This window comes from Muscardinus avellanarius (genome assembly GCF_963383645.1).
Source record: "Muscardinus avellanarius genome assembly, chromosome: 1".
Lineage (NCBI taxonomy): Eukaryota > Metazoa > Chordata > Mammalia > Rodentia > Gliridae > Muscardinus > Muscardinus avellanarius.
Genome location: NC_137786.1, coordinates 102,372,788 through 102,398,520, shown reverse-complemented (window position 1 = coordinate 102,398,520; position 25,733 = coordinate 102,372,788). Strand labels below are relative to the sequence as shown.

The 25,733-nt window shown below is 45.9% G+C and overlaps 2 protein-coding genes and 1 pseudogene across 3 annotated transcripts; all 3 read right to left on the bottom strand.

Annotated features, from left to right (window-relative positions):
* Nucleotides 1-7,200: 7,200 nt before the first annotated feature.
* LOC308275397 (DNA mismatch repair protein Msh2-like) lies at nucleotides 7,201-11,546 on the bottom strand (annotated as a pseudogene). The gene is made up of 6 exons: nucleotides 11,011-11,546; nucleotides 10,471-10,794; nucleotides 9,752-10,034; nucleotides 8,475-9,334; nucleotides 7,714-8,028; nucleotides 7,201-7,489 (listed from the first exon to the last, which is right to left on the bottom strand). The product of its transcript is annotated as a DNA mismatch repair protein Msh2-like (transcript).
* A 9,925-nt stretch (nucleotides 11,547-21,471) lies between these two features.
* Nucleotides 21,472-22,452, bottom strand: SLC35A4 (solute carrier family 35 member A4; the record flags this gene model as incomplete). The annotated part of the gene is made up of 1 exon (XM_080708244.1): nucleotides 21,472-22,452. One exon carries the CDS (start codon nucleotides 22,450-22,452, stop codon nucleotides 21,472-21,474), a length of 981 nt encoding a protein of 326 aa, XP_080564370.1.
* Nucleotides 22,453-22,862: 410 nt separating this feature from the next.
* On the bottom strand, nucleotides 22,863-25,670 carry LOC308275361 (SLC35A4 upstream microprotein; the record flags this gene model as incomplete). The annotated part of the gene is made up of 3 exons (XM_080713582.1): nucleotides 22,863-23,060; nucleotides 23,964-24,062; nucleotides 25,656-25,670. 3 exons carry the CDS (start codon nucleotides 25,668-25,670, stop codon nucleotides 22,863-22,865), a joined length of 312 nt encoding a protein of 103 aa, XP_080569708.1.
* Nucleotides 25,671-25,733: the final 63 nt, after the last annotated feature.

Sequence of the window (25,733 nt, the reverse complement as noted above, 5' to 3'; positions counted from 1 at the left end):
CGGGGAGCTGGGCATGGTGGCACACTCTTGTAATTCCAGCATTTGGGAGTCTGAGTCCAGAGGATCACGGTTCACGGACAGCCTCAGTTACTAAGTGAGGCCCTCTGTAACTCAGTGAGACCCTGTTTCAAAATAAAGAATAAAAAATTGGGCAGTGGGTGTAACTTGGAGGTTGAATGCCTCTGGGTTCCTGGGGGGGCGGGTGGATAGGGTGGCACACACTTGTAATCCCCTGGCTTGGGAGGCTGAGACAGGAGGATTGCACAGGTTCAAAGCCAGCTTCAGCTATTTAGTGAGGCTCTCAGCAACTTAGTGAGACCCTGTTTCCAAATAAAATAGAAAATAGGTCCGGGAGTATAGCCCGGAGGTAGAAGGCCTCTGGGTTCCACCCCTAACACCAAAATAAATAAATAAATCAAAATAAAAAATATGGCTGGGGGCATAGCTCGGAGGTAAAATTCCCCTGGGTTCAATCCCTGGAACCTAAAAAAAAAAAAAAAAAAAAAAAAAAAAAAAAGAGTCCGAACATTTTTTTTCTTTTTCTTTTTTCTTTTTGGATGGAACCCAGGGGCATTCTACCTCCGAGCTACACCCCCTGCCCTATTTTTTAATTCTTTATTTTGAAATAGGGTCTCACTAAGTTGCGGAGGGCCTCATTAAATAGCTGAGGCTGTCTGTGAACCTCGATCCTACAGTCTCAGCCTCCCAAATGCTGAGATTACAAGCGTGCGCCACCATGCCCGGCTTGGACTCTATCTTAAAGGTCAACGGTGAGTCACCAAACTGCTGTGAGGAGGGAAGACATCATCACTCCCATTTGTTAGGTGATCAAACTGAGGCTCAGAGAAGAGATGTGAGTATCCCAGGGGTCATTGGCCCAATCAGAGGCAGAAAAGGTGTACAAGGTTCTTACCCACTAACCTTAGGCATGGCCTTTCTTGTGCAGAAGAGGGCGCTGTTTCCCATAATATACGGCAGGTTGGTTCAAACTGCCTCTACTGGTCCTTCTCTTTCCTTTCCCCTCCTCCCCTCCTTCCCTTCTTTCCTTTTGGCACTGGGCATTGAACCCAGGGGAGTTCTACTTCTGAGCCACAACCTCAGTCCTATTTTCCTATTTTTAAATTTTTTATATTGTTATTTTTTGCGGGTCTGGAGATGGAACCCAGGGACATTCTACCTCCAAGCTATATCCCAGCCCTATTTTTATTCTTTATTTTGAAACAAGGTCTCACTAAGTTGCCTCACTAAATAACTGAGACTGTCTGCAAACTGTCAATGCTGGGATTACAAGCATGCGCCACCATGCCCAGCTTTTATTTTATTTTTTTATTCTGAAACAGGATCTTCACTAAGTAGCTGAAGCTGGCCTCAAACCTGCAACCCTCCTGTCCCAGCCTCTCAAGTACTGGGACTACATGCTTTGTCACTATGCCAGGCTCTCTCTCTCTCTCTCTCTCTCTCTCTCTCTCTCTCTCTCTCTCTCTCTCTTTTTTTTTTGCAGTACTGGGGCTGGAACCCAGGGTCATTCTACCTCTGAGCTGCACCCCCAGCCCTATTGTTTATTCTTTATATTTTATTTATTAATTTATTTATTTTTGTGGTACTAAGGGTGGAACCCAGGGGCGTTCTACCTCCGGGCTATACTCCCAGACCTTTTGTATACTTTATTTGGAAATAGGGTCTCAGTAAGTTGCTGAGAGCCTCACTAAGTATCTGAGACTGGCTTTGAACCTGTGCGATCCCAAGCGCTGGGACTACAAGCGTGCGCCACCACACCTGGCTTTATTCTTTATTTTGAAACAGGGTCTCATTGAGTAGCAAATGGCCTCACAAAGTAGCTGAGGCTGTCCTCGAACAGCGATCCTTCTGTCTCAGCCTCCTAAATGCTGGTATTACAAGCCTGCATCACCACATCTGGCTTCTCCCTTTTTTATAACTATATACCTAAGCCGGGCGTGGTGGCGCGCGCTTGTAGTCCCCGCACTTGGGAGGCTGAGACAGGAGGATCGCACAGGTTCAAAGCCAGCCTCAGCTACTGAGTGAGGCTCTCGGCACTTTAGTGAGACCCTGTTTCAAAATAAAAATATAAAATAGGTCTGGGAGTATAGCCTGGAGGTAGAAAGCCTCTGGGTGCCACCCCCAGTACCACCAAAACAAAACAAAAAAAACTATATTCCTACAACCTGCTTTTGCAGCTCAAACTTGGGGGATTAAGCATGTCAGCTCTCATTCATTGAGCCTGACTGCTCAACGCTTTCAGTGTGTTACCTCATTCCATGTTTCTTTTATTCTTTATTTTGAAACAGGGTCTCACTGAGTTGTAAAGGGCCTCACTAAGTAGCTGAGGCTGACTTCGAACCTGAGCAATCCTGTCTCAGCCTCCAAATGCTACCACGCCCAGCTTTCTTTCTTTCTTTTTTTTTCCAGTAATGTTTATTTTTTATTCAAAGAATCTATAATTTATGCTCATAATAAAAAATTCAAAAAACAGGAATGGGTGCACATGAAAAAGCCATGATCCCACTCTCCATCCCCACCCCCAGGAGTCTGAGTATCGTTCCAGAAATGTTCTTTTCAAGCCAGGAGTGGTGGCACATGCTTGTAATCCCAGTACTTGGGAGGCTGAGCCAGGAGGATCGTGGTTCAAGGACAACCTCAGCTAAGACTTTCTTTTTTTTGGCAGGTCTGAAATGGAACCCAGGGGCATCCGACCTCCGACCCTATTTTTTATTCTTTAATTTGAAACAGGGTCTCACTAAACTGCGGAGGGCCTCACTAAGTAGCTGAGGCTGTCTGCGAACTGAGATCCTCTGTTCTCAGCTTCCTGAATGCTGGGATTACAAGCGTGCACCACCACGCCCAGCTCTCAGCTAATACTTAGTGAGGCCCTTTGCAACTCAGTGAGACCTGTTTCAAAGTAAAGAATAAAAAATAAGGCTGAGTGTGTAGCTTAGAGGTACAGTGGCCCCTGGGTTCCATCCCCAGTACTGCAAAAATAAATAAATAAATAAATATAAATAAAAAGACTAAAAAATAGGGTTGGGGGTGTAACTTGGAGGTACAATACCCCTAGGTTCTGTCCCCAGGGGCATTAAATAAATAAATAAATAAATAATAATAAAAACTGAAGTGAAATCTGAATGTGCTGATATGGAAAGATATTGATGAAACATGGTAGTTGTTTTAAGTACATGTTATGAAAGAAGTTATGTATTATATGATCCTATGTATGGTTTTCAAATGAGAATTATTTTTATTATTTTTACTAGTTTTTTTATTTTTTATTTTATTTTATTTTATTTATTTATTTTGCAGTACTGAGGATGGAACTCAGGGACATCGTACCTCTAAGTTACACCCCCAGCCCTATTTTTAGGCTTTTTTATTTTTATTTTTATTAATTAATTAATTTATTTATTTATTTTGGTAGTACGGGGGTTCCTGGAAACCCTTCTACTTCCGGGCTATACTCCCAGACCTGTTTTATATTTTTATTTGGAAACAGGGTCTCTTAAGCTAGCGAGGCTGGCTTCAAACCAGTGCAATCCTCCTGTCTCCGCCTTCCAAGCAAGGGGGTTAAAAGCATGCGCCACCACGCCCAGCCTTATTTTATTTATTTATTTTTATGTGGATCATATTGAAAATGGCATACATGCAGACTGTGCTCAGTGCTCTCTCCCACCCCCGCACTTTCTCTCCCCCGTCCCAACAGTGAGTGTCCAGGTTAACCATGCTACATTCATACTTTTACACATATTCCGATGTAGCTCCTCTATTAATCCATTCTAGCTTTGTGGAGGTTTCCCCTTCATTGTCTGAAGTCCCTCTGGTATTCTAATACTCCATAGTTTGGGCATATTACAGAAAACATATGTCGTTTCTCTTTCTGTGCTTGGCTGATCTCACTTAACATAATGTTTCCAGGACTTTCCATCTTCTTGCGAATGACATGATTTTGCTCTTCTTTATGGCTGAGTAGAATTCCATTGTGTTTATTTCCCATAATTTTGCAATCCATTCATCTGTTGATGGAGACCTAGGTTGTTTCCATATTTTGGCTATTACGAATTGTGCTGTTATGAACATGGGTATGCATATGTTACTGTAGTTCTCTGATTTCAACTCTTTTTTTTTTTTTTGTAGTACTGGGATGGAATCCAGGGGCTTTTTACCTCCGGGCTATACTCCCAGACCTATTTTATATTTTATTTGGAAACAGGGTCTCTTAAGCCAGCTGAGGCTGGCTTCGAACCCGCGCAATCCTCCTGTCTCAGCCTCCCAAGCACGGGGTTTACAAGCATGTGCCACCATGCCCAGCTCTGATTTCAACCCCTTTGGAAAGATACCCAGGAATGGTATAGGTAGATCCATTTTCAGTTTTCTAAGGAATCTCCATACAGATCTCCATAGCAGCTGAACTAGTTTGCATTCCCACCAACAGTGAAAAGAGTTCCTCTTTCCCCACATCCTCACCAGCATTTGTTGTTATTTGATTTCTTTATGCTTGCCACTCTGATTGGAGTTAGATGGAATCTCAGCATAGTTTTGATTTGCATCTCCCTGATGGCTAATGATGTTGAACATCTTTTCATGTATCTATTGGCCATTTGCATCTCTTCTTTTGTGAAGTGTCTATTCAATTCAATTGTCCATTTCTTGATTGGGTTATTTGTTTTGCTAGTGTAGAGTCTTTTGAGCTCTTTGTATATTCTAGATATTAGCCCTCTATCATCAGAGTGCTGGCTGGTAAAGATCTTCTCCCATTCTGTAGGCTTTCTCTTTAGGTTCGTGATGGTTTCCTTTGATGAGAAGAAACTTTTTAATTTGATGCCATCCCACTTGTTAATTCTTGCTTTAATTTCCTGCACTTTGGAGGTCTTGTTGAGAAAGTTACTTACTGCCTGTGCAGTGTTGAGCCTATGCCCTCCTCTCATAACTTCACAGTCTCTAGTCTAATTTCTAAGTCTTTGATCCAGAGTTGATTCCTGTGTACGGTGAAAGATAAGGATTTAGTTCCATCTTTCTACAAATGGATAGCCAGTTCTCCCAGCACCATTTGTTGAAAAGGCTGTCTTTTCTCCAGTGTATGAGTTTGGCCCCTTGACTCTAGGTGTGTGGGTTTGTTTCTGTATCTTCTATTTTGTTACACTGGTCAGTAAGCCTGTTGTTGTGCCAATACCATGTTGTTTTTACTACTATTGCATGATAGTACAATTTGAAGTCAGGGATTGTGATGGCTTCTGCATGGTTCTTATTGCTGAGGATTGCTTTGACTCTTCTGAGTCTTTTGCCCACTACCACCACTCCTTTTCAATATAGTCCTTGAGATTCTTGCCACAGCAATAAGACAAGAGAAGGAAATCAAAGGAATTCAAATAGGAAGAGAGGAATTAAAACTATCCTTATTTGCAGAGGACATGATCCTTTATCTACAAGACCCAAAGAACTCAACCAAAAGACTACCAGAGCTGATTAACCAATTCAGCAAAGTTGCAGGATACAAAACTAATCTAAAGAAATCAGTTGCTTTTCTATATGCCAATAATGAATCCACAATGAAAGAAATAAAGAAAATAATTCCATTTACTCTAACCTCAAAACCAATAAAATACCTAGGACTAAACCTAACCATAGTTGGGTGTGGTGGCGCATGCTTGCAATCCCCATGCTTGGGAGGCTGAAACAGGAGGATCACACAGGTTTGAAGCCAGCCTTAGCTACTTAGTGAGGCACTCAGCAACTTAGTGAGACCCTGTTTCAAAATAAAATATAAAAAAGGTCTGGGAGTATAGCCCGGAGGTAGAAAGCCTCTGGGTTCCACCCCCAGTACCACAAAAAAAAAATAAATAAATAAAAAATAAACCTAACCAAAGATGTAAAAGACCTCTACAATGAAAACTATAAAACATTAAAGAAAGAAATTGAAGAAGACCTTGGAAGATGGAAAGACCTCCCATGCTCATGGATATACAGAATAAATATCATCAAAATGGCCATTCTGCCAAAAGTGATCTACAGATTCAATGCAATTCCTATCAAAATACCAATGACATTCATTATAAATCTAGAAAAGTCAGTCATGAATTTTATATGGAGAAAGAAAAGACCCAGAATAGCCAAAGCAATCCTTTTTTTATTTTTTTGAAATAGGGTCTCACTGAGTTGTGAAGGGCCTCGCTAAGTAGCTGAGGCTGTCTGTGAAACACAATCCTCCAGTCTCAGCCTCCTGAATGCTGGGATTACAAGCACGTGCCACCACGACTGGCTTTATACTTTATTTTTTGAAACAGGGTCTCACTAAATTGTTGAGGGCCTAGGTAGCTGAGGCTGGCTTTGAACCTGCGTGATCCTCCTGTCTCAGCCTCCCAAGTACTGGAATTACAAGCGTGCACCACCACATCTGGCTTACAACTTTTATCAGATATATTTTATGAAGAAAAACATAGAGACCCAAAAGACTGGCCACCTGCCTGAGGTCATACACTAAGAAAAGGAGGGCTAGGCCTCTGATCGCTCTGTCAAAGCCCTGAGCTCCATTGCCCTAAGAGGAAGGGTATGAAATTTCTACTCCAAATATCTTTTTTTTTTTTTGAGCATAACCAATATTTTATTGTCTTCATAACAAAACAAAAGATGAGCTTAGAATTGGATCACTTTGCCCTTTCTTTTCTTATCTCCTTCCAGTTCAAGATGCTTGCACTTCTTGTGTGTGTGTGTGTGTGTGTGTGTGTGTGTGTGTGTTACTGGGGGTGGAACCCAGAGGCTTTCTACCTCTGGGCTATCCTCCCAGACCTATTTTATACTTTATTTGGCAACAGGGTCTCACTAAGTTGCTGAAGCCTCACTAAGTAGCTGAGGCTGGCTTCGAACCTGTGTGATCCTCCTGTCTCAGCCTCTCAAGAGCAAGGATTACAAGCATGTGCCACCACGCCTGGCATTTATTCTTTATTTTGAAACGGCCTCACTAAGTAGCTGAGGCTGGCAGAGAACTCTGATCCTCCTGTCTCAGCCTCCAGAATACTGGGATTACAAGTGTGCACCACCACGCCTGGGTGAAATGGTTTCATTTACAAAACTATTATTCTTTGGTATCACCTCAGCTTTCAGTTGTTTTAAGTTCATTATGATGTTTTCTTCTGGCATTTCAGTAAAGGGCACTTGTTTCACCTTGGGTGCATATTCCTGAATTGTTCTTTCACCTTACTCTCTTTCCAGAGAGCATCTCTTTGCTGCTGGTTCAGTTTCATCGTGTCCTCGTGAGGCTCCAATATTCTGAAACCCTCAAGTTCCAGGGTCTTTTGTTTTGCACACTCTATTACATGCCTAGGGAAATTAGCAAGCTCTGCCACATGAATCTCAAAACTTTCTTCACCTGATAAAGCATAGTTAAGGTTAGTGCTATGACATGTAGGTTAGTAACAGTTGGTATCTGATTGGCCAAGGCAGTAAGCTCATGAAAGTGGTTGCAAGCCAGGCATGGTGGCGCACTCTTGTAATCCCCGCGCTTGGGAGGCTGAGACAGGAGGATCACACAGGTTCGAAGCCAGCCTCAGCTACTTAGTGAGGCTCTCAGCACCTTAGGGAGACCCTGTTTTAAATAAAGTATAAAATAGGTCTGGGAGTATAGCCCAGAGGTAGAAAAGCCCCTGGGTTTCACTACCAGTACCACACACACAAAAAAAGAAAAATAGCGGGTGCAAACATGTAAAAAACACCAATCTTTGTTGCAATGTAATCTGACATAGCCTATGCTAATCTAAATCCATCGTAGGTAGAAGGTCCTTTTCTCTATTCATCTATGATTATTAAAGAATCTTTGGAAGGGCTAAATGAGTGATGTGTGCATGAAAAGAATCTTTAGTTGCAAATCTGAGGATAGAAGTGGTTTCTAGCATTTCAGCCATGAATGTGAGACTCCTTTTAACTGGCTGTCGCCAGCCCTGACCCGAGCCAAGATGCAGTGGACACTTCTGCTGACTCACATGGCACGAAGCATCCAATTTGGGCCATGAGTTCTATTACCCTGGTCTGGCAAATATATGTTGATTTGCCGGATGTGGTGGCACACACTTGTAATCCCAGCACTTGGGAGGCTGAGACAGCAGGATCGCACAGGTTCAAAGCCAGCCTCAGCTACTTAGTGAGGCTCTCAGCAACTTAGTGAGACCCTGTTTCTATATAAAATACAAAATAGGCTGGGCATGGTGGCGCATGCTTGTAATCCCCGCACTTGGGAGGCGGAGGCAGGAAGATCACGCTGGTTCGAAGTCAGCCTCGCTGGTTTAAGAGACCCTGTTTCCAAATAAAAAATATAAAACAGGTCTGGGAGTATAGCCCAGAGGTAGAAGGGTTTCCAGGAACCCCAGTACCACAAAAAAAAAAAAAAAAGAAAGAAAGAAAAGAAAGAAAATAGGTCTGGGACTGTAGCCTGAAGGTAGAAAGCCTCTGGGTTCCATCTTCAGTACCACAAACACACACACACAATATATATACTTACCTCCCATAATGGGGCCAGTAGTAATATGGAACATCTGTTTATCTTTTCTGAAGTATACATCTTTAGAAATAAAGGCAACATCATCTTGATTTTTACCCTAAGCATGTCTGGATGCTTTCAATATAATTATTCCTTGTCCTTTCTCCAAAATTCCTGGTCATACATATGGAATAGGTGTTCCATTAACACATGAGCAAAGCTGACAGTAGCACCTAGGGTAGCCAACACATCTTTGAGTATCTACAAAGCCTGAAGAAATAGTAACAATTTCTTTAACAATGGCATCTTAAGCTCCTTCATACTTACTTTATTTTTAATATATTCTTCATTGAGAGAGGAAAATTTACTGCTAGTAAATTTAACACCATCCTTCTGAATATCTACTGTACTAAGTATTTATTATTAAGAACGTTTTCTTCCTTATAGGTTACACAAAAGTAATATCCAAACTGTGTGCTGGAATCCAATTTAATCTACTTGCCAGGATCCAATTTGAGATCTTGGGCTGCACTTATTAAGGTGAACTGCATCTTTTTTTCCAAGTCATCCATTACTTCTCTTAATTCACTTAAAATAGGATCAAATGAAGGTTTTACAAGGAATTCATGTTTTTTTTTATCATTTTCTGAAACTTGGAGAAATCCGAATGAAGACCAATAAGAGGAGGTGCAAAAACTGATAACAACGATGTCTCATGTCTTCTTCACAGTTTTCTAGAGCCTCTAAAACATTAGGCAGCTGATGTATACTCTAGCAATTGTTTGTAGCAATCTTGTAAGTTTGCTGCTTATCTTTGAAATTTCTTGGCAAGTTGTTTAAGATATTGTTGTGCCCAGGCTAATGTCCCAGGAACAGAGAAAGAGAGCACCAACTGAACTTGGAAGATCAGTTTATTTAACCACGGGAAAAAACCAGACTAGCCAGGCTAGGGAAGCAGTCCGGCACTCAGCCCAAAACTGTGACCCAGAGCTGAACTTCCAAGGGGTTTTTAAAGGCAAAAGCCACACACAGGTGGCTGAGGTTTCGGGGGAGGCCCATTGTAATTGTCCCACAAGACTGCAATTTTGTCTAGGGTGGGGCTCAGTGTTCCAGGATGTTGACTATAGGGTAGGCAGGATGCTAGTCTATGCTTGCTATATTTACCATAGGGCAGGCAGGATGGTATTCAAACTACTAAACAATTTTGTCTTCTTAGGCACAGTGGGGGAATTCCAATAACTGTGGGATCACATCTGGGTGTTAGGGCCTTACAACATGGGAATCGACAAAGTAAATCTTCTTGTAAACTCTGCCTCAGTTTTGAGTCTTTACAAAAATTCCCACTAAATTTAATCTCTCTCTCCTATTTTCCTCTTATTCATCAGAGGCTGCTCAATCCACTGGTTAACTAGTCTTTTTCCCTGAGGGTTTTGCATTTATTCAGCAAAGCGGCCAGAGACTGAGAGTCAGTGGAATCTTCAACAGAACTCTGAAAAAGGTTAACTGCTGCAACATCCAATTTCATGTACTGGCTGAAGTCAGAAGCAGTCAGTTCAAACTATCCAAAATCTGAATCATCTAGGCCGGGCGTGGTGGCGCTTGCTTGTAATCCCTGCACTTGGGAGGCTGAGACAGGAGGATCGCACGGGTTCGAAGCCAGCCTCAGCTACTTAGTGAGGCTTTCAGCAACTTAGTGAGACCCTGTTTCCAAATAAAATATAAAATAGGTCTGGGAGTATAGCCCGGAGGTAGAAAGCCTCTGGGTTCCTTCCCCAGTACCACAAAAAAAAAAAAAAAAAATCTAAATCATCTGATAAGAGTTATTTTTTGTCTTTTTTTTTTTTTTTAGGTACTAGTGTACCTCTGAGCTACACCCTTAGCCCTATTCTTTATGCTCTACTTTGAAACAGGGTCTCACTAAGTTGCAAAGAGCCTCACTAAGTAGTTGAGGCTGTCTACGAACTGTGATCCTCCTGTCTCAGACTCCCAAGTACTGAGATGACAAGTGTAGGCCACCATTCCTGTCTATCTAATAAGAGTTCTAAAAACTTGATTACTTCAGATGATGAAACTGCAACCTGATTCTACATTTCTGGCAAAACAACAATATTCATCTGTTCTCCCTTTTTGCTTCTCAACAACCAGTTGAGGTCCTGATAAATATCTTTTGTGGAAAAGTCAACTCTTTTTCTTTCTGTGATCAGAATTCCTCCTCTATGAATAACCTGCTTCAGTTTCGTCATGTCTCCAGCAGCTTCTCCTGGCAAAATACATTCCTTGGGTCCAATCTGAGTCAGGAGAGCCTCAAGATTGGAGAACTTGAAGCTGGGCATGGTGGCGCACACTTGTAATCCCAGCATTTGGGAGGCTGAGACAGGAGGATCCAGGCTCGTGGACAGCTTCAGCTACTTAGTGAGACCCTTTGCAACTCAGACCCGGTTTCAAAATAATAAAAAATAGGGCTAGGGGTATAGCTCAGAGGTAGAATGCCCCTGGGTTCCACCCCTAGTACCACACACATACTCAAAAAAGAACTGATCATTATCAGGAAATTCACACAGCCCTAGCTTCTTCTGTATGAAATCAACATAACCAACTCCAACTAGTCTTTGACCATCAAACGTGGACATCTTAATACGCACAACACCAATGGGAGCTGACATATCATTGTTACTAAAGAGAATGTCTTCCAACTGGGAAAGACTGCCAGAAGCCTTAAATGCCAAGTACCAGTCGGTGTTCCTGGGATCCTTTACTCCTGGTCCTGCTTTTCTAGACTTCCACTGTGTGTGGTGGGCCAGCAGGTCTTTCACCAAAGACTCAAAGTTTCATTTTACTAAGCACAACACTTGGCAGGGTCTTTGCTCCTGCCGCCCCATAGACTTGGTGACCCCTGAGTCTTGAACACCTTGTGGGAGCCAACAGAGTGTCCTCACCGTGAGCCGTGCAGAAGTCACCCACGTTGAAGACGGGCACGGTGGTGGTCGGCTCCTCAGGCATCCTCTGGAAGAAGTGCCCGAGGCTGATCTCTCTCTGCCGCACTTTCCAGCTGCAGCGTCTCTTTTGGCTGCACCGCTATTTCAAAACACCCACACAGCCGGGCTGAGGGTACCGCTCCAAATATATTCTTGACAGGTGATAGATTCAGCAGGAGCCCAGGCCTTGAGGGGGAGACCCAAGATGAGTCTGAGACTTGAAGATTAGCTAGGAGAGGGTCTCCACCTTTGGTGTGATTAATTACATTTTCCTCTAGTGACAGGAAGACCAACATGTCTAGGGCCAGGGCTCCACCAAAAGCATCCTGTCAGGACTCATGTACCCCGGAAACAACTGGAAGCTTCTAGGGGAGTAAGGACTCTCACAGCCCAGCTAATCTGCCTCCTATTTACCCTGCTCTGACACTAGGGAGGAAAATGGAGATTCTGGCAAATGAAAGACTTGTAGGGCGACTAGATCTCTAAGGGATGAGCATGGAGAGGGGCCATTTTCCTACTGGGTTAGATTAGGGTTATGGGATTATTAATACTTCTGTGGTATCTACTGGCAGTAGCTTCTCCCTCCACTCATGGTCTCCTGAGTCTCTGCCTATGCTAGAGGTTCTTCCAGGCCACTTAGGTTCTGGCTTCTGGCTGAGTCTAGACTGATATCATCTAGTCCCAGCAGGCTCTGGATGTAACCCTGCAGTTGCTTCTGGCTGAACCAGAGGCAGAGACTTTGAGAGCATCACCAAATTTGGATTCCAGAGGAGCTGGTACATTTGGAACAGAAGGAGGAAGTGACGCCGGGCGTGGTGGCGCACGCTTGTAATCCCCGCGCTTGGGGAGGCGGAGACAGGAGGATCGCGCAGGTTCGAAGCCAGCCGTGCTGGCGTAAGAGACCCTGTTTCAAAAATATAAAAATAGGTCTGGGAGTGTAGCCCGGAGGAAGAAGGGCTTCCAGGAACCCCAGTACCACCAAAAAAAAAAAAAAAAAAAAAAGAAGGAAGTGGCAGGTGAACAGGTCAAAGGCCCGGTGACTGAGGGGGTTAGGAGGGCTGTGTAGGGGGCTTGAAGTGACTTCTTTTTGTGTGTGTGTGGTATTGGGGATTGAACCCAAAGGCATTCTGAGTTACACTCTTAGCCCGCTTTTACTTCTTATTGTAAACAGGATCTCACTAGGTTGATAAAAGTCTCACTATGTTGCTGAGGCTGTCCTCAAACCTGCGATCCTCCTGTCTCAAGCTCCCTAGAACAGGGATTACAGGCTACTTCTAATTGGGCTAGACTCTGGCATCAATCACAACTGACTGGCCAATACTCTCTTAGCCTTGTTGGCAACGGAGGAGGCAATTCTCAGCTCTGCATGCTGTGACAGGGAAAGCGAGAGCTGGTGGGAATAGAAAGTATACTTCATCCAGACTGAAGGAGATCAGAGGAGATGGGGTCTAAGCTGAGACTTAGAGGAGAACCAATCACCAGGGACTTCACTTGGCTCAGCGCTGTGAGGGCAGCTGATGCTCAGCATAGGTTAACTCCATGAGCAGAGCTCGCTTGAATACATCAGGAAACAAAACTTGTACTGTGTGGGTGGGGTGATGACGTGTTTTAGAGAGGACAAAACTGTGAGCAAAGGGCAAGAGGGTAGCAATGGCAAAATGGTGCTGGGAACCACAGACTGTCCTGTCTGGCTGGAGCCTGCAAGTGTGTAGTCAGAGGCAAGGCTGAGGAGATGGTGTGCCATGCCTCCGTGTTTGGACCTCCTGCCCTATTTTTTATTCTTTTTTTTTTTTTTGGTGGTACTGGGGTTCCTGGAAGCCCTTCTACCTCTGGGCCACACTCCCAGACCTATTTTTATATTTTTTATTTGGAAACAGGGTCTCCTAAGCCAGCGCGTGCGGCTGGCTTCGAACCTGCACGATCCTCCTGTCTCTGCCTCCCAAGCGCGGGGATTACAAACGTGCGCCACCACGCCCGGTATAAAAGGTTTATTGGAAGCAGCAGGGAATAGGGAAAAGTGGCCGAACACCCCGAAGGGCTATTGGAACTCTGAAGTCTAGCAGTTGTCTTCAGGACAATACTTGAGGGTAACCCAAGCCGAATGCCTTCAGTTGCAAGCTGCTTTCTCCCAAAGTCCACGCAATCTGCCAGAAAGAAATAGGGAAAGTGGCAGAACACCTCTACGGGCTATCGGGGCTCTGGTGCCCAGCAGCTGCCCTCAGGACAATACTTGAGGGTAGCCCAAGCCAAATGCCTTCAGTTGCAAGCTGCTTTCTCCCAGAGTCCACGCGATCTGCCAGAAAGGAAGTGCAGATCACCCTTAGGGGCCCTGGTCGGCCTTGATGTCCAGTGGAGGGCTTCAGGTCACTACCTGAGTGCTGCCCGGGCCACGTGCCTTCCATTGTACCCAAACTTCTCTCAAAGCTAACGTGACCTGAGAGAGAGAGAGAGAGAGAGAGAGAGAGAGAGAGAGAGAGAAGAGAGAGAGAGAGAAAAGCTCCCCAACGGGGAGGGGTTCCCAGAATGGGTAACTGTCTTGGTGACTGCGCTAGGGGTTTATATATGTCTGCATGTCTTCTATTGCTTGGAGTTTTGGGATTCTGGGAAGCAGCTCTCAGAATTTGCATAGGGTATTTGCATGTCTTTTGAGGGGTCTCCTTTTAGTAGGAGTGTCATTTGCATGTCCTTTGAAGGGTCTCCTTTCAGTAGGAGTGTCAGACTTGCTCCAGTGATGTCTCCTGGGTTTGTTGATTAGTAAACAGATGGTTTTGTGAAGCTTTGGTCGTTCTTATCTCTGAACCTTGGAAAAGTTGATATTCCTCACCCCTCAGGAAATTAAGTTTTTTCTACTGAGACCTCTTCCCTATCTGCCTATTTCCTTCTACCTCCTCAGTGGGACACAACTAAGGTGGCCTTTATTATAATTATTACCATTGACTGTGTCTCATTGTCTCAGCTCCTGCTAAGAGGCTAACATTCCTTATTTCATTTTGCCTGTGTGTGTGTGTGTGTGTGTGTGTGTGTGTGTGTGTGTGTGTTACTGGGGATGGAACCCAGGGGCATTCTACCTCCAAGGTACACTCCCAGGCCTATTTTTTATTCTTTATTTTGAAACTGGGTGGGTCTCACTAGGTTACAAAGGGCCTCACTAAGTAGCTGAGGCTGTCCGCGAACCGCAATTCTCTGGTCTCAGCCTCCCAAATACTGGGATTACAAGCGTGCCCACCACAGCCTGGTTTACCTCTACATTCTTAAGGCTCTAATTGCTTTGACATTCCTACTATGGGTTAACACTGGGGCAAAGGAGATGGGTGGGGAAGTTCTGAAGTGTTACAAGCAAAGCTGCCATTTTCTCTGCCTGAATGTTTGCATAGCACCCAGGCTCTGACTTCCTTTTACATTTTTATTGGGAATCAGTACCGGGGTCAGTTTCTCACTACCAGAACAAAAGGTACAGTTAGATCCTAGTTTCAGAGATAAGATTACTGAAGCTGGGAGAGGTAAATAACTGCCCAAGAACAGTCAGCTAAGTGGAGGAGCCAGAATGTAAATTCAAGTCTGGCCACATTTGTTCACAAGCTTCAGTGCATCTGAGTCACCTAAGGAGTTTGTTTAAGGGGGGAAAAAATCTCAAATCCCATTCCCTAAGATTCTGCTCCAACAGGTCTGGAATAGGCCCGACATTTTTTCTTTTTTTTGGTTCTAGAGACAGAACCCAGGTCATCTCCATGCTAAACACTCACTTTTGCCACTGAGCCACATTCATCCCTGGGATTATAGACACTGTGTGTGTGTGTGTGTGTGTGTGTGTGTGTGTGTGTGTGTGTGTGTATAGTAATATTGGGAATTGAACTCAGGGGTGTTCTACCTCTGAGCTATACTCCAGCTGCTTTCTTTTTTTCTTTTTCTTTTCTTTTCTTTCTTTTTTTTTTTTTTTTTGTGGTGCTGGGGATTGAGCCCAGGGGCATTCTACCTCCAAGCTACATACCCTGCGAGCCCTATTTTTCTTTCTTTTCTTTTTTCTTTCTTTATCTCTATTTTTTGGTGGTACTGGGGGTGGAACCCAGGGCCTTTCTACCTTTGGGCTATACTCCCAGACCTATTTTATATTTTTTATTTGGAAACAGGGTCTCACTAAGTTGATGAGAGCCTCACTAAGTAGCTGAGGCTGGCTTTGAACCTGTGCAATTCTCCTGTCTCAGCCTCCCAAGCACTGGGATTACAAGTGTGCACCACCATGCCCAGCTCTTGTTTTTTATTTCTTTCTTGCAGAACTGGAGATTGAACCCAGGGCTATTCTACCTCTGAGCCATACCCCTAGCCTTATTTATTTATTTATTTATTTTGCAGTAAAATGGAACCCAGGGGGATTCTACCTTCGAGCTATATCCCCAGCCTTACTTTTTATTCTTTATTTTGAAACACGGTCTTACTGAGTTGCAAATGACCTAAGTAGTGGAGGCTGTCCATGAATCACATCCTCCTGTCTCAGCCTCCCAAATACTGGGATTACAAACTTGGGGCCACCAAGTTTTTTTGAAACAAGGTATCACTGGGTTGGAAAGACCTCTCTAAGTAGCTGAGGCTGGCTGCTAAACTGCAATCCTGTCTCAGGCTCCCAAGTACTGGGATTATAAACGTGTGCCACCACGCCTGGCTTCATTCTTTTCTCTCTCTCTTTCTCTCTCTCTTTCTTTCTTTCTTTTCTTTCTTTCTTTCTTTCTTTCTTTCTTTCTTTCTTTCTTTCTTTCTTTCTTTCTTTCTTTCTCTTTCTCTCTTTTTGTTGTTGTACTAGGGATTGAACCCTTTACCTCTGAGCTTCACCTCCAGCTCTATTTTTTTTAATCTTTTTTTTTCTTTTTTGCAATATTGGGGATGAAACCAAGGGGCATTCTACCTTCAAGCTACAACTCCAGTCCTATTTTTTTATTCTTTATTTTGAAACAGGGTCTTACTAAGTTGTGGAGGGCCTAGGAAGCTAAGGCTGGCCACGAACTGTGATTCTCCTATCTCAGCCTCCCAAGTATTGGGGATACAAGTGTGTACCATCACACGTGGCTTTTTTTTTTTTTTTTAAACACGGGCTCACTAAATTGCTCAGGTTCTTTGGGAACCTGCATTCCTCCTTTCAGCCTCTCAAAATACTGAGATTACAGTGTGCACCACCATGCCGGGCAGGGGACTCTTTTTTTTTTTTTTTTTTGTACTGGGGATTGAACCCAGGGATATTCTACCTCCTCTACACCCCCAGCCCTATATTTTATTCTTTATTTTAAAACAGGGTCTCACTAAGTTGCAGAGGGCCTCACTAAGTAGCTGAGGATGGTCATGAACTTTTGATCCTCCTCAGCCTCCCAAGGACTAGGATTACAAGCATGTGCCTGACAGGACTGTTTTTGACAAACTCACCAGGCAGTCTGCAGTGGAAGCTTGGCCTGACATCCCTCTAGCCATGATTTCTTTGTTTTTATTTTTGGTACTGGGGATTGAACCCGGAGGCATTCTAGATTTTATTTATTTGGAAAGGGGTATCACTAAGTTACAGAGGGCTTCCCTAAATTGCCAAGGCTGGTTTTGAAACTTCAATCCTCCAGTTTCAGCCTCCCAAGTATTAGAATTACAAGAGTGGGCTACCACACCCAGCTTTTGGCCATGAGTTCAAAGAACAGATATCTCCAGCAACTATCAGTAAGGGACCTAGAAGAAATGAGAGTCAAAACATTAGTGGGCCAGGCATACTGTTACATGCCTTTAACCCCAGTATTTGGGAGGCTGAGACAGGAGGATCACAGACTCAAGGACAGTCTCAGTCACACTGAGAGACTCTTAGCAACTTAGCAAGACCCTATTTCGTGGTGCTGGAGATTGTTGTGGGGTCTGGACATTGTGCAAAAGAGACCACATACTCAGAAGATGTAAAGTCAAAGATTTTATTCCACAGGAGGAACTCTGATGCACCAGGGCTACACTTGGAATCTGAACCTTCCGAATGCAGCCCCGAGTTGCCAGAGCGAGCAGGTTTTATAGCTCCAAACGGCAGACCATGTGGAATGTTTACAAAGGCTTGTTGGTGCCAGTGGGGCTTTGCACAAAACTTACCAAAAAACAGTTTGCTCCAGCATAGCAAGATGTAAATTCAGATAAGGATATCTTCCCTCAAACCCTAAAATCATTAACTCATTGACTTGTTCTTCTGGTCCAGGAACCAGATGCAGTTATCTTACGGTTTTAGTCTGGGCTGAGGGGCAACTCAGTGAGACCCTGTTTCAAATTAAAGAATAAAAAAAATAGAAGCTGGGGCGTGTGGCTCAAAGATAGAACGCCCTGGGTTCCAACTCCAGTACTACAAGAAAAAGGGGTGGAATGTATTAGAACATAATGTAGCTGGGCATGGTGGCGCATGCTAATAATCCCAGCATTTGGGAGGCTGAGACAGGAGGATCACAGTTCGTGGATAGCCTCAGCTGTCCTTTATCCTAAAGAATAAAAAATAGGGCTGGGGGTGTACCTCAGTGAGGTCCTTTGCGACTCATTGAGACCCGGTTTCAAAAAAAAGAATAAAAAAATAGGGCTGGGAGTGTTGCTTGGAGGTAGAATGCCCCTGGGTTCCATCCCCAATACCAAAAAAAGAGAACAGAATGCATATAATGCCTAACAATCATCCTATTTAGTGTTACCGTTTTGGGGCCCTTTGAAAGAGGGAAAGCTAGAGCTTAGAGTAAAGCGCAAAGTGTAAAACAAAGTCGGCCCCAAAACATTGGACACCAAAGATGTTACAGTTAAAGATGTTACTATGGTGAAAGATGAATGCGGGCGTGGTTGCACACACGCTTGTGGCGGAGACAGGAGGATCACGCAGGTTTGAAGCCAGCCATGCTGGCTTAAGAGACTTTGTTTCCAAATAAAAATAGGTTGGGGAGTGTAACCTGGAAGTAGAAGGGTTTCCAGTACCACACACACACACACACACACACACACACACACACACACACACACACACACACACAGATGAATGTTACCGTTTGGGGGTGAGGGCTACCATTAAGGGAACTGTTCCTGAGGAGCCCTGTACCCCCGTGGAAGCAATTTCCCTCAAACCAACCATGGGCTCTTGTCCTGAGCTAAGGATAAATATGCAATAGCCTGGACTCTTGCTGAAGGTTTAAAGGAGTTTATTAAAAAGATAGAAATACAGAAGACAGTTATAGCCCCATGCCATTCAGGAGTGGCATGGGGAGGGCGTGTTTCGAATGAATTAACCAAAATACCAAACACAGAACAGCCTTTTATAGACATGACATTCTCTATCTTGCTTTATGTAACTCTGACATAGGTAAAGTCCATCCCTTTGATTTTCCTGCTGAACTTTGGTCTATGCCCGTTTCTCCTTTCCTCAAGGTCGAACCCTCCTCCCATCCTAACTAGATTATCCAATTATCATGTAAACCTCTATTTACTTATTTTTGGTGGTACTGGAGTTCTTGGAAACCCTTCTACCTCCAGGCTACACTCCCAGACCTATATTTTTTATTTGGAAACAGGGTCTCTTAAGCCAGCGAGGCTGACTTTGAACCTGTGTGATCCTCCTGTCTCTGCCTCCCAAGTGCAGGGGATTACAAACTTGTGCCACCAGCCTGGCTAAACCTGTCTTTAGAATGAGGAAGTCTTAGCTCCCCTTCTCTTCCACTTGCTAATTACTTTTAGCTAAGATGTTTTACATTATAATAGCTGCTTGCTTCCTTGCTTTCTGGCCAAAACCAGGTCCTTCCCCAGGTCTGCCCTTTTCTTCTACAAAATGATTTTTGAAATATATTATTTATTAAAATCAGAGCTTTTTCAAATCTTCCTAGGCCATTCCCAATACTGGTACATTTGTGCCAATGCATTTTATTCTTTTTTTTTGGGTGTGTGATACTGGGGTGGAACCCAGAGGCTTCCTACTTCAGGGCTATACTCCCAGACCTATTTTCTATTTGAGAGCCTAAGTAGCTGAGGCTGGCTTCGAACCTGTGTGATTCTCCTGTCTCAGCCTCCCAAGCACGGGGATTACAAGCATGCGCCACCACGCCTGGCTTGCATTTTATTCTTAACACCCATTTTTATTCTTTATTTTAAAACGGCCTCACTAAAATGCAGAGGGCCTAAGTAGCTGAAACTGATCACGAACCCAGATTTCCTGCCTCAGCCTCCCAAGTAGTGGGATTAGAAGCATGCCCCACCACACTCGGTTTACAGGAATTCTTCATGTAAACAAAATTAAAAGATTGGAACTAGCTGGGCGTGGTGGTACATGCTTGTAATCCCGGCATTCAGGAGGCTGTGACCCAAGAGGACAGCCTCAGCTACTTAGGTGAGGCCCTCCACAACTTAGTGAGACCCTGTTTCTAAATAAAGAATAAGCCAGGTGTGGTGGTGCACACTTGTAATCCCAGCATTCGGGAGGCTGAGATTGGAAGATCGCGGTTCATGGACAGCCTCAGCTACTTAGTGAGGCCCTCTGCAAGTCAGTGAGACCCAGTTTCAAAATAAAGAATAAAAAATAGGACTGGGGGTGTAGCTTGGAGGTAGAATACCCCTGGGTTCCATTCCCAATATCGCAAAAACCAACCTCCCCCAAAAAACAAAATAACCCAAAACTTTACCCTTATTTCCAATCTTTTAATTTTGTTTACATGAAGAATTTCTGTAAACCCGGGCATGGTGATACATTCTTGTAATACCAGTACTTGGGAGGCTGAGACAAGAGGATCTGGGTTCGTAGCCAGCCTCAGCTACTCAGTGAGGCCCTCTGCAACTTAGTGAGACCCTGCTTCAAAATAAAGAACAAAAAAATAGGGCTAGGGGTATAGCTTGGAGGTAGAATGCCCCTGGGTTCAATCCCCAGCACCACTAAAAAATACAAAACAAAAAAACCCCAATAACCCTTTATAATTAAACAACACATTCATAGAACAGCACCTTCCCTGACAGAATTTCCCAACACGCACTGAGGGAAGGAGCATCATCCATATGCTGGCCATCTGGGGCCAGAGTTAACTCCCAGTAGCGCAAAACAAAACACACAAGACAAGCATGGCTGGTTGTAGGAAGCATCCCACATCCTAGAACACTTTATTAAGACCTTATTGCTTACAGTTAAGAGACACTGATTAAGCTTTATAAGTTTCCTGTACCTGGCCCCAGTCACTCTGTGCAGATATTCCCCAGGCTGTCGGGAGCCGAGACACCACTAGGCAGGAGCAAGACCCAGAGTGGTAAAGAGGCTCCCTCCTTTAGAGGTGGCAGAGGGCTTGGTGAGGCCTCTTGGGGTGAGCAGTGGGGTCACAAGTGTAGGCTTAAGCCAGGGCTCAGGGGCAACAATCCCTGAGATGAGTTAAGCCCCAACCCTCTCTGGGGTCTCCAGAACAAAGGCTAGGTGTGGGAAGCAGCTCTGTGGAAGGGGTAGGGGCTGTCTCTCCAGGCACTGCTGGAGCTGAGGGAGTTTGGCAGAGTGGCCTGGGGCGAAGGCTGTATAAATTGTGGCAATTGGACCCTCTGCATGACAGCAGGGGGCGAGTATCTCTCTTATGGGGAAGTCATGCACCCAAGTTGAGCTGCAGAAGCAGCACCAGGCCTGGGGCAGTGGTGGGTTTGCTGAGGTGACCAGAGCAGGCAAACAAGGCCATCAGTCACCCATATCCCATTCATAGCAACTGTATTAATGCAGGATGAAGCAGGGAGTCTCCTCGATCAGGGATGGGGTTGTTTCTCAGGCTTGATGCTCCCAATTCTTCAGAGTGGAAGAACTTGCTGGTAGGGTGGGGAGATTACGAGTTTCCTTAATGGAGCCACTCTTCATGTCTCCTTAGCGGTACCTTCGTTCACCACCTTGAGACTAGCCTGGCTGCTCTCACGTTCTCAGCTTTTTTCACAAGGCACTTGTCACAGGGCTACTGAGGGGAGGGGGAGAGAGGCCTGGGAGGTGGCTCCGGTGGCGGAGCCCAGACTGCAGGGTCAGAAGCCAGTGGAGATGGTCAGGGGCTAGCGGCTCCCGTAGTAGAGCAGCACTGCCAGGCCAATGAGCAGTGTGGCCAGGAAGAAGGTGGCTGTGAGCTGAAGCCGCAGCAGGGCTGCGGAAAGCACAGCGTTGACCACCAAGGAGCAGGACACAACGAAGAGGCGTGTGATGCTGCTGCCGTGCTTCATGACGGCTGACATGAGCAGTCCATTTAGTGCCTGGCTCAGCACCACGAGTGCTGCCCATCCTGAGAAACCCTCCAGGAGGCTGGGGCCGGGACCAGCGCCTGCGTGCAGACCAAGGTTCAGGAGCACACCAAAAGTGTAGAGGAAGAGATTCTGCAGTGCCAGGGGCAGCCGCTGTCGTTTCATGAGCAGCTCTGTGTACACAGACGACAAGCCTGAGATGAGACAGTACAGGATGAGGAGCAGCAGTCCCAGCGGAGTGATATGCAGGGGCATGGTGCTGGCAGCAGCTGCTGGAGTGGGCCCAGAAAGGGTGTTGCCAGGGTCTTGAAGGCCACCTGCCGCATAGCAAGCCCCTGCAGCCATCAGCAGCAGCAGTGCCAACCCCTGGCGTGCAGAGAGGCGGTGCTGGAGGCAGAGGCAGTAGAACAGGGCTGTGCTTCCAATCTTGAGATTGCTCAGTACCTGGTATGTGCTGGGGTCCATGTAACGTTGTAGATAGATCACCAGGTTGTTGTTGGCGCCATACAGCAAGGCTGAAAGTGCAAAAGGAGCAGCCTGGCGCCAGGGTGGGCGCCCCCGGGGCCATGCCTGCCAGCCCACCAGGAGGGAGAAGGCGCACAACAGCAGCTTGGTCAGCTCAGTGAGCAGCACAGCTGAGGAGGGCCGGAAGGGCACTCGGCCATCCACATGACACAGTGCTAGCAACGGGGCATGGGCACCATACATGGTAGTGGACAGGAGGAGCATCAGGGTCCAGCGGGCCTGCCTGGAACGGCCCAGGCCTGGCATACCCCCGTCCTCTACACTCATGCCCATACCAGACTCTGGGTGGCCTGTGTAGCTAGCACAGGACAGAGGGCTTGGGGCACGTTTGGAAAAAATCAAGTTATGGAGCCAGAACCTAGGAGGGAGCTGTGGTACATCGCCGGAGAGAATACTGAGGATCAGAGTCAGCTGCGCACTCCACGGTTAATGCTGGAAGAGAAAGAAGCTGGTGCACCATGGTCTTGGGGCCAATCCCACGGAGCTAGAGAGGGGAGGAATCCAGGGTGCAGGCTGACAAGCCACTGCACACCCTCTGCAGGAAGAGACACCAGGATGAAGATGACAGGACAGGAGGAGACAGCAAACGGATGACAGCGAGGGAGCCAGACAGAGTCTGTGCTTGAAAGGCATCCACCTGCAGGCCCCAGCTGCTCATCCTGCTTCTCCCATGGAAACCAAAGCTAGTCAGGCCCCTTGCGCACTGATCGAAAGTAGTCCTTCAATGTCTTTTCCACGTTGGGCACAGCATATGCCTGAGCTGCATAGATGCCAGTGCAGGTGCCCACTGCAAAGCCCAATACTGCTGATGCCCTCAGTTTGGCCACCACGTATCCGGCCAAGAATCCCTTAAGGAACGGGGAGGACAAGAGTGAGCCATCCTGCAGAGAAAAATGAAAAAGGAAACTCAGGGAAGGGCTCTCCCCTTTCTTTGCCCAGGAACGACTCTAGCTGGGCTTAGCACATCCCACCACTTGTTTCTCCTCGCACTGGGCAGCGGTGGCGTTTTTCCCAAAGATTTTCCCAAAATTCTGGAGCTAGAAAAATAATTTAGGAGTCCTGATGACACAATCTCAGAATCCTAGGATCAGAAGACTCCAACCACAGAATTTTACTGCCAGATAACTAGAGATCTAGCTCTGCCTAATAATACCCAGCCTCATTTTTTAAATTTTTTATGTAGCACTAGAGATTGAACTCAGGGGCATGCTACCTCTGGGCTACACTTCCATACCTATTTTATTTTGAAACAGGGCCTCATTAAGATGCTAAGGCTGAGCCAGGCGTGGTGGTGCACACTTGTAATCCCAGCATTTGGGAGGCTGAGACTGGAGGATCGTGGTTCGTAGACAGCCTCAGCTATTTAGTGAGGCCCTCTGCAACTCAGTGAGACCCGGTTTCAAAATAAAGAATAAAAAATAGGGCAGCTCAGAGGTCAAATGCCCCTGGGTTCCATCCCCAAACCTGCAAAAAAAAAAAAAAAAAAAAAAAGATGCTAAGGCTGGCTATGAACCTGTGATCCTCCTGTCTCAGCCTCCCAAACACTAGGATTACAGGAACGTACCACCATGTTAAGCCTGCTGAGGCTGTCTTTGAAACTCCGATCTCCCTGTCTCAGCCTCTCGAGTACAAGGATTACAAGTGTGTGCCACCACTCCTGGCTTTTTTCAGGGAAATAGGTAATAATAATAAGTTGCTGAGTAAATCTCTACCATCCATTCAATGTTCTCAAGAGCAAGTTGGGCAATAAAGTTTAAGGTGAGGGGTAGGAAGACAGCCCCTACCTGGCCCACACCACTGTTGACTTCGTCTTCGACGCGCTGCTGCAGGCGCTCCAGCTGGTTCTTGAGAAAAGCCAGGTCCTTAAGCTTGGGCAGAGAGTCCTAGAACAAGGGAGAGGCTGGCTCCAGCAGACTGCCCCAGCCCCATCCCCTGCTCAATTCTATCAGAGGCTGGGAGTTGGGAAGAATGGGGTGATCCAGAGAATCTTTCTATAAAACCTTCTTGAGGTGGCAGGGGTAAAGGAGGAAAAACAGAATTCAGACAGGGGCCAAGAAGGGAGTGACAGACATAGTCTGCATCAGTAACTCTGTGTGTGTGTGTGTGGAGGGGGGTACTGGGGAATGAACCCAGGGGCATTCTACCTCTGAGCTACACCTAAGCCCTATTTTAATTAATTAATTAATTAATTAATTTTGCGGGTCTGGGAATGGAACCCAGGAGCATTCGACCTCCTAGCTACACTCCCTGCCCTAGTTTTATTCTTTAATTTGAAACAGGGTCTCACTAAGTTGCAGAGGGTCTCACTAAGTAGCTGAGCCCAAATCCTTCAGTCTCAGCCTCCCAAATGCTGGGATTACAAGCATGCACAAGCTTGCCCCACCACACCCAGCTTATTTTTATTTTGAAACAATGTCTCTCTAGGTTGATAAGAATCTTACTACTTGCTGAGGCTATCCTGGAGCTTGCTATCCTCCAGTCTCAGCCTCCCAAATACTGAGATTACAAGTATGGGCCTTCACGCCTGATTTGCATATGTAACTTATAAGAGCCCTTGTAGGAATCTTATATAGTAAGCAATGTGTAGGAGAGACAGGAGGAACCTTCAGTTAGGCTACAGGACCTTCACTTAGGTCTGTAAGGAAAGCACTAACTGAATTAGGAGCTCCCTGAAAGTTGCCGTCAGTCCATCCTGCCTGCCGGGCACCAGTGCTTTGACACAGGGACTGGCAGGCACTTAGTAAATATGCAGGTGATAATGGGCGTACAGCTCAATAAAGAATAATGGCGTGAAGCAGTTTCCTGCACAATTTGAGGGCAAACTTGAGTTCTGCCTGGGCTTTCTTTATTCCCAAGGCTACCCCAAGCTGAATGGGAGAAACTGAATGTGAGGGCATTGAACTCAGAGATTGAACTCAGGGGCATGCTACCTCTGGGCTACACTTCCATACCTATTTTATTTTGAAACAGGGCCTCATTAAGATGCTAAGGCTGAGCCAGGCGTGGTGGTGCACACTTGTAATCCCAGCATTTGGGAGGCTGAGACCGGAGGATCGTGGTTCGTAATAAAGGGTGAATAAATGCATGATTATAAAGTATGAAATTGTGTGCACGTGGGAGTATTTGAATGAGGGTAGCGTGCGTGTCCGTGTGGACTGAAAACGCTGTGTCTGGAAGGGTAATTTTAAGGGGCTATGGAGTGGGGCCGAGTGAGGAGTGTTTCAGGGTAAATGTGTGCGCGTGTGCGTTAGTAACTAGGCACCGCGACGGTCTCCGAGAGGGAACACCTGGGGAATCCCAGCTCTGCCGCCGCGCCTAAAACTTCCTCCGCGCCACACCTCACTGCCTAGGTAGTCGGCAAGAGTCCCAGGGCCAAGGCCGCCCCACCCCTGGGCCGCTCCAGGGCCACCTCTTCCCCAAGACAGGCCACGGGGTGTGAAGACCACCGACAGAAACTCCTGCCCCGCTCGACTCACCTTGTCATCCGCCATCTTCCCCGCCGGCCTCGGCGCGCAGGCGCAGCCCCGCCTCCCCCGCGCCAGGGGGCCGCGGCC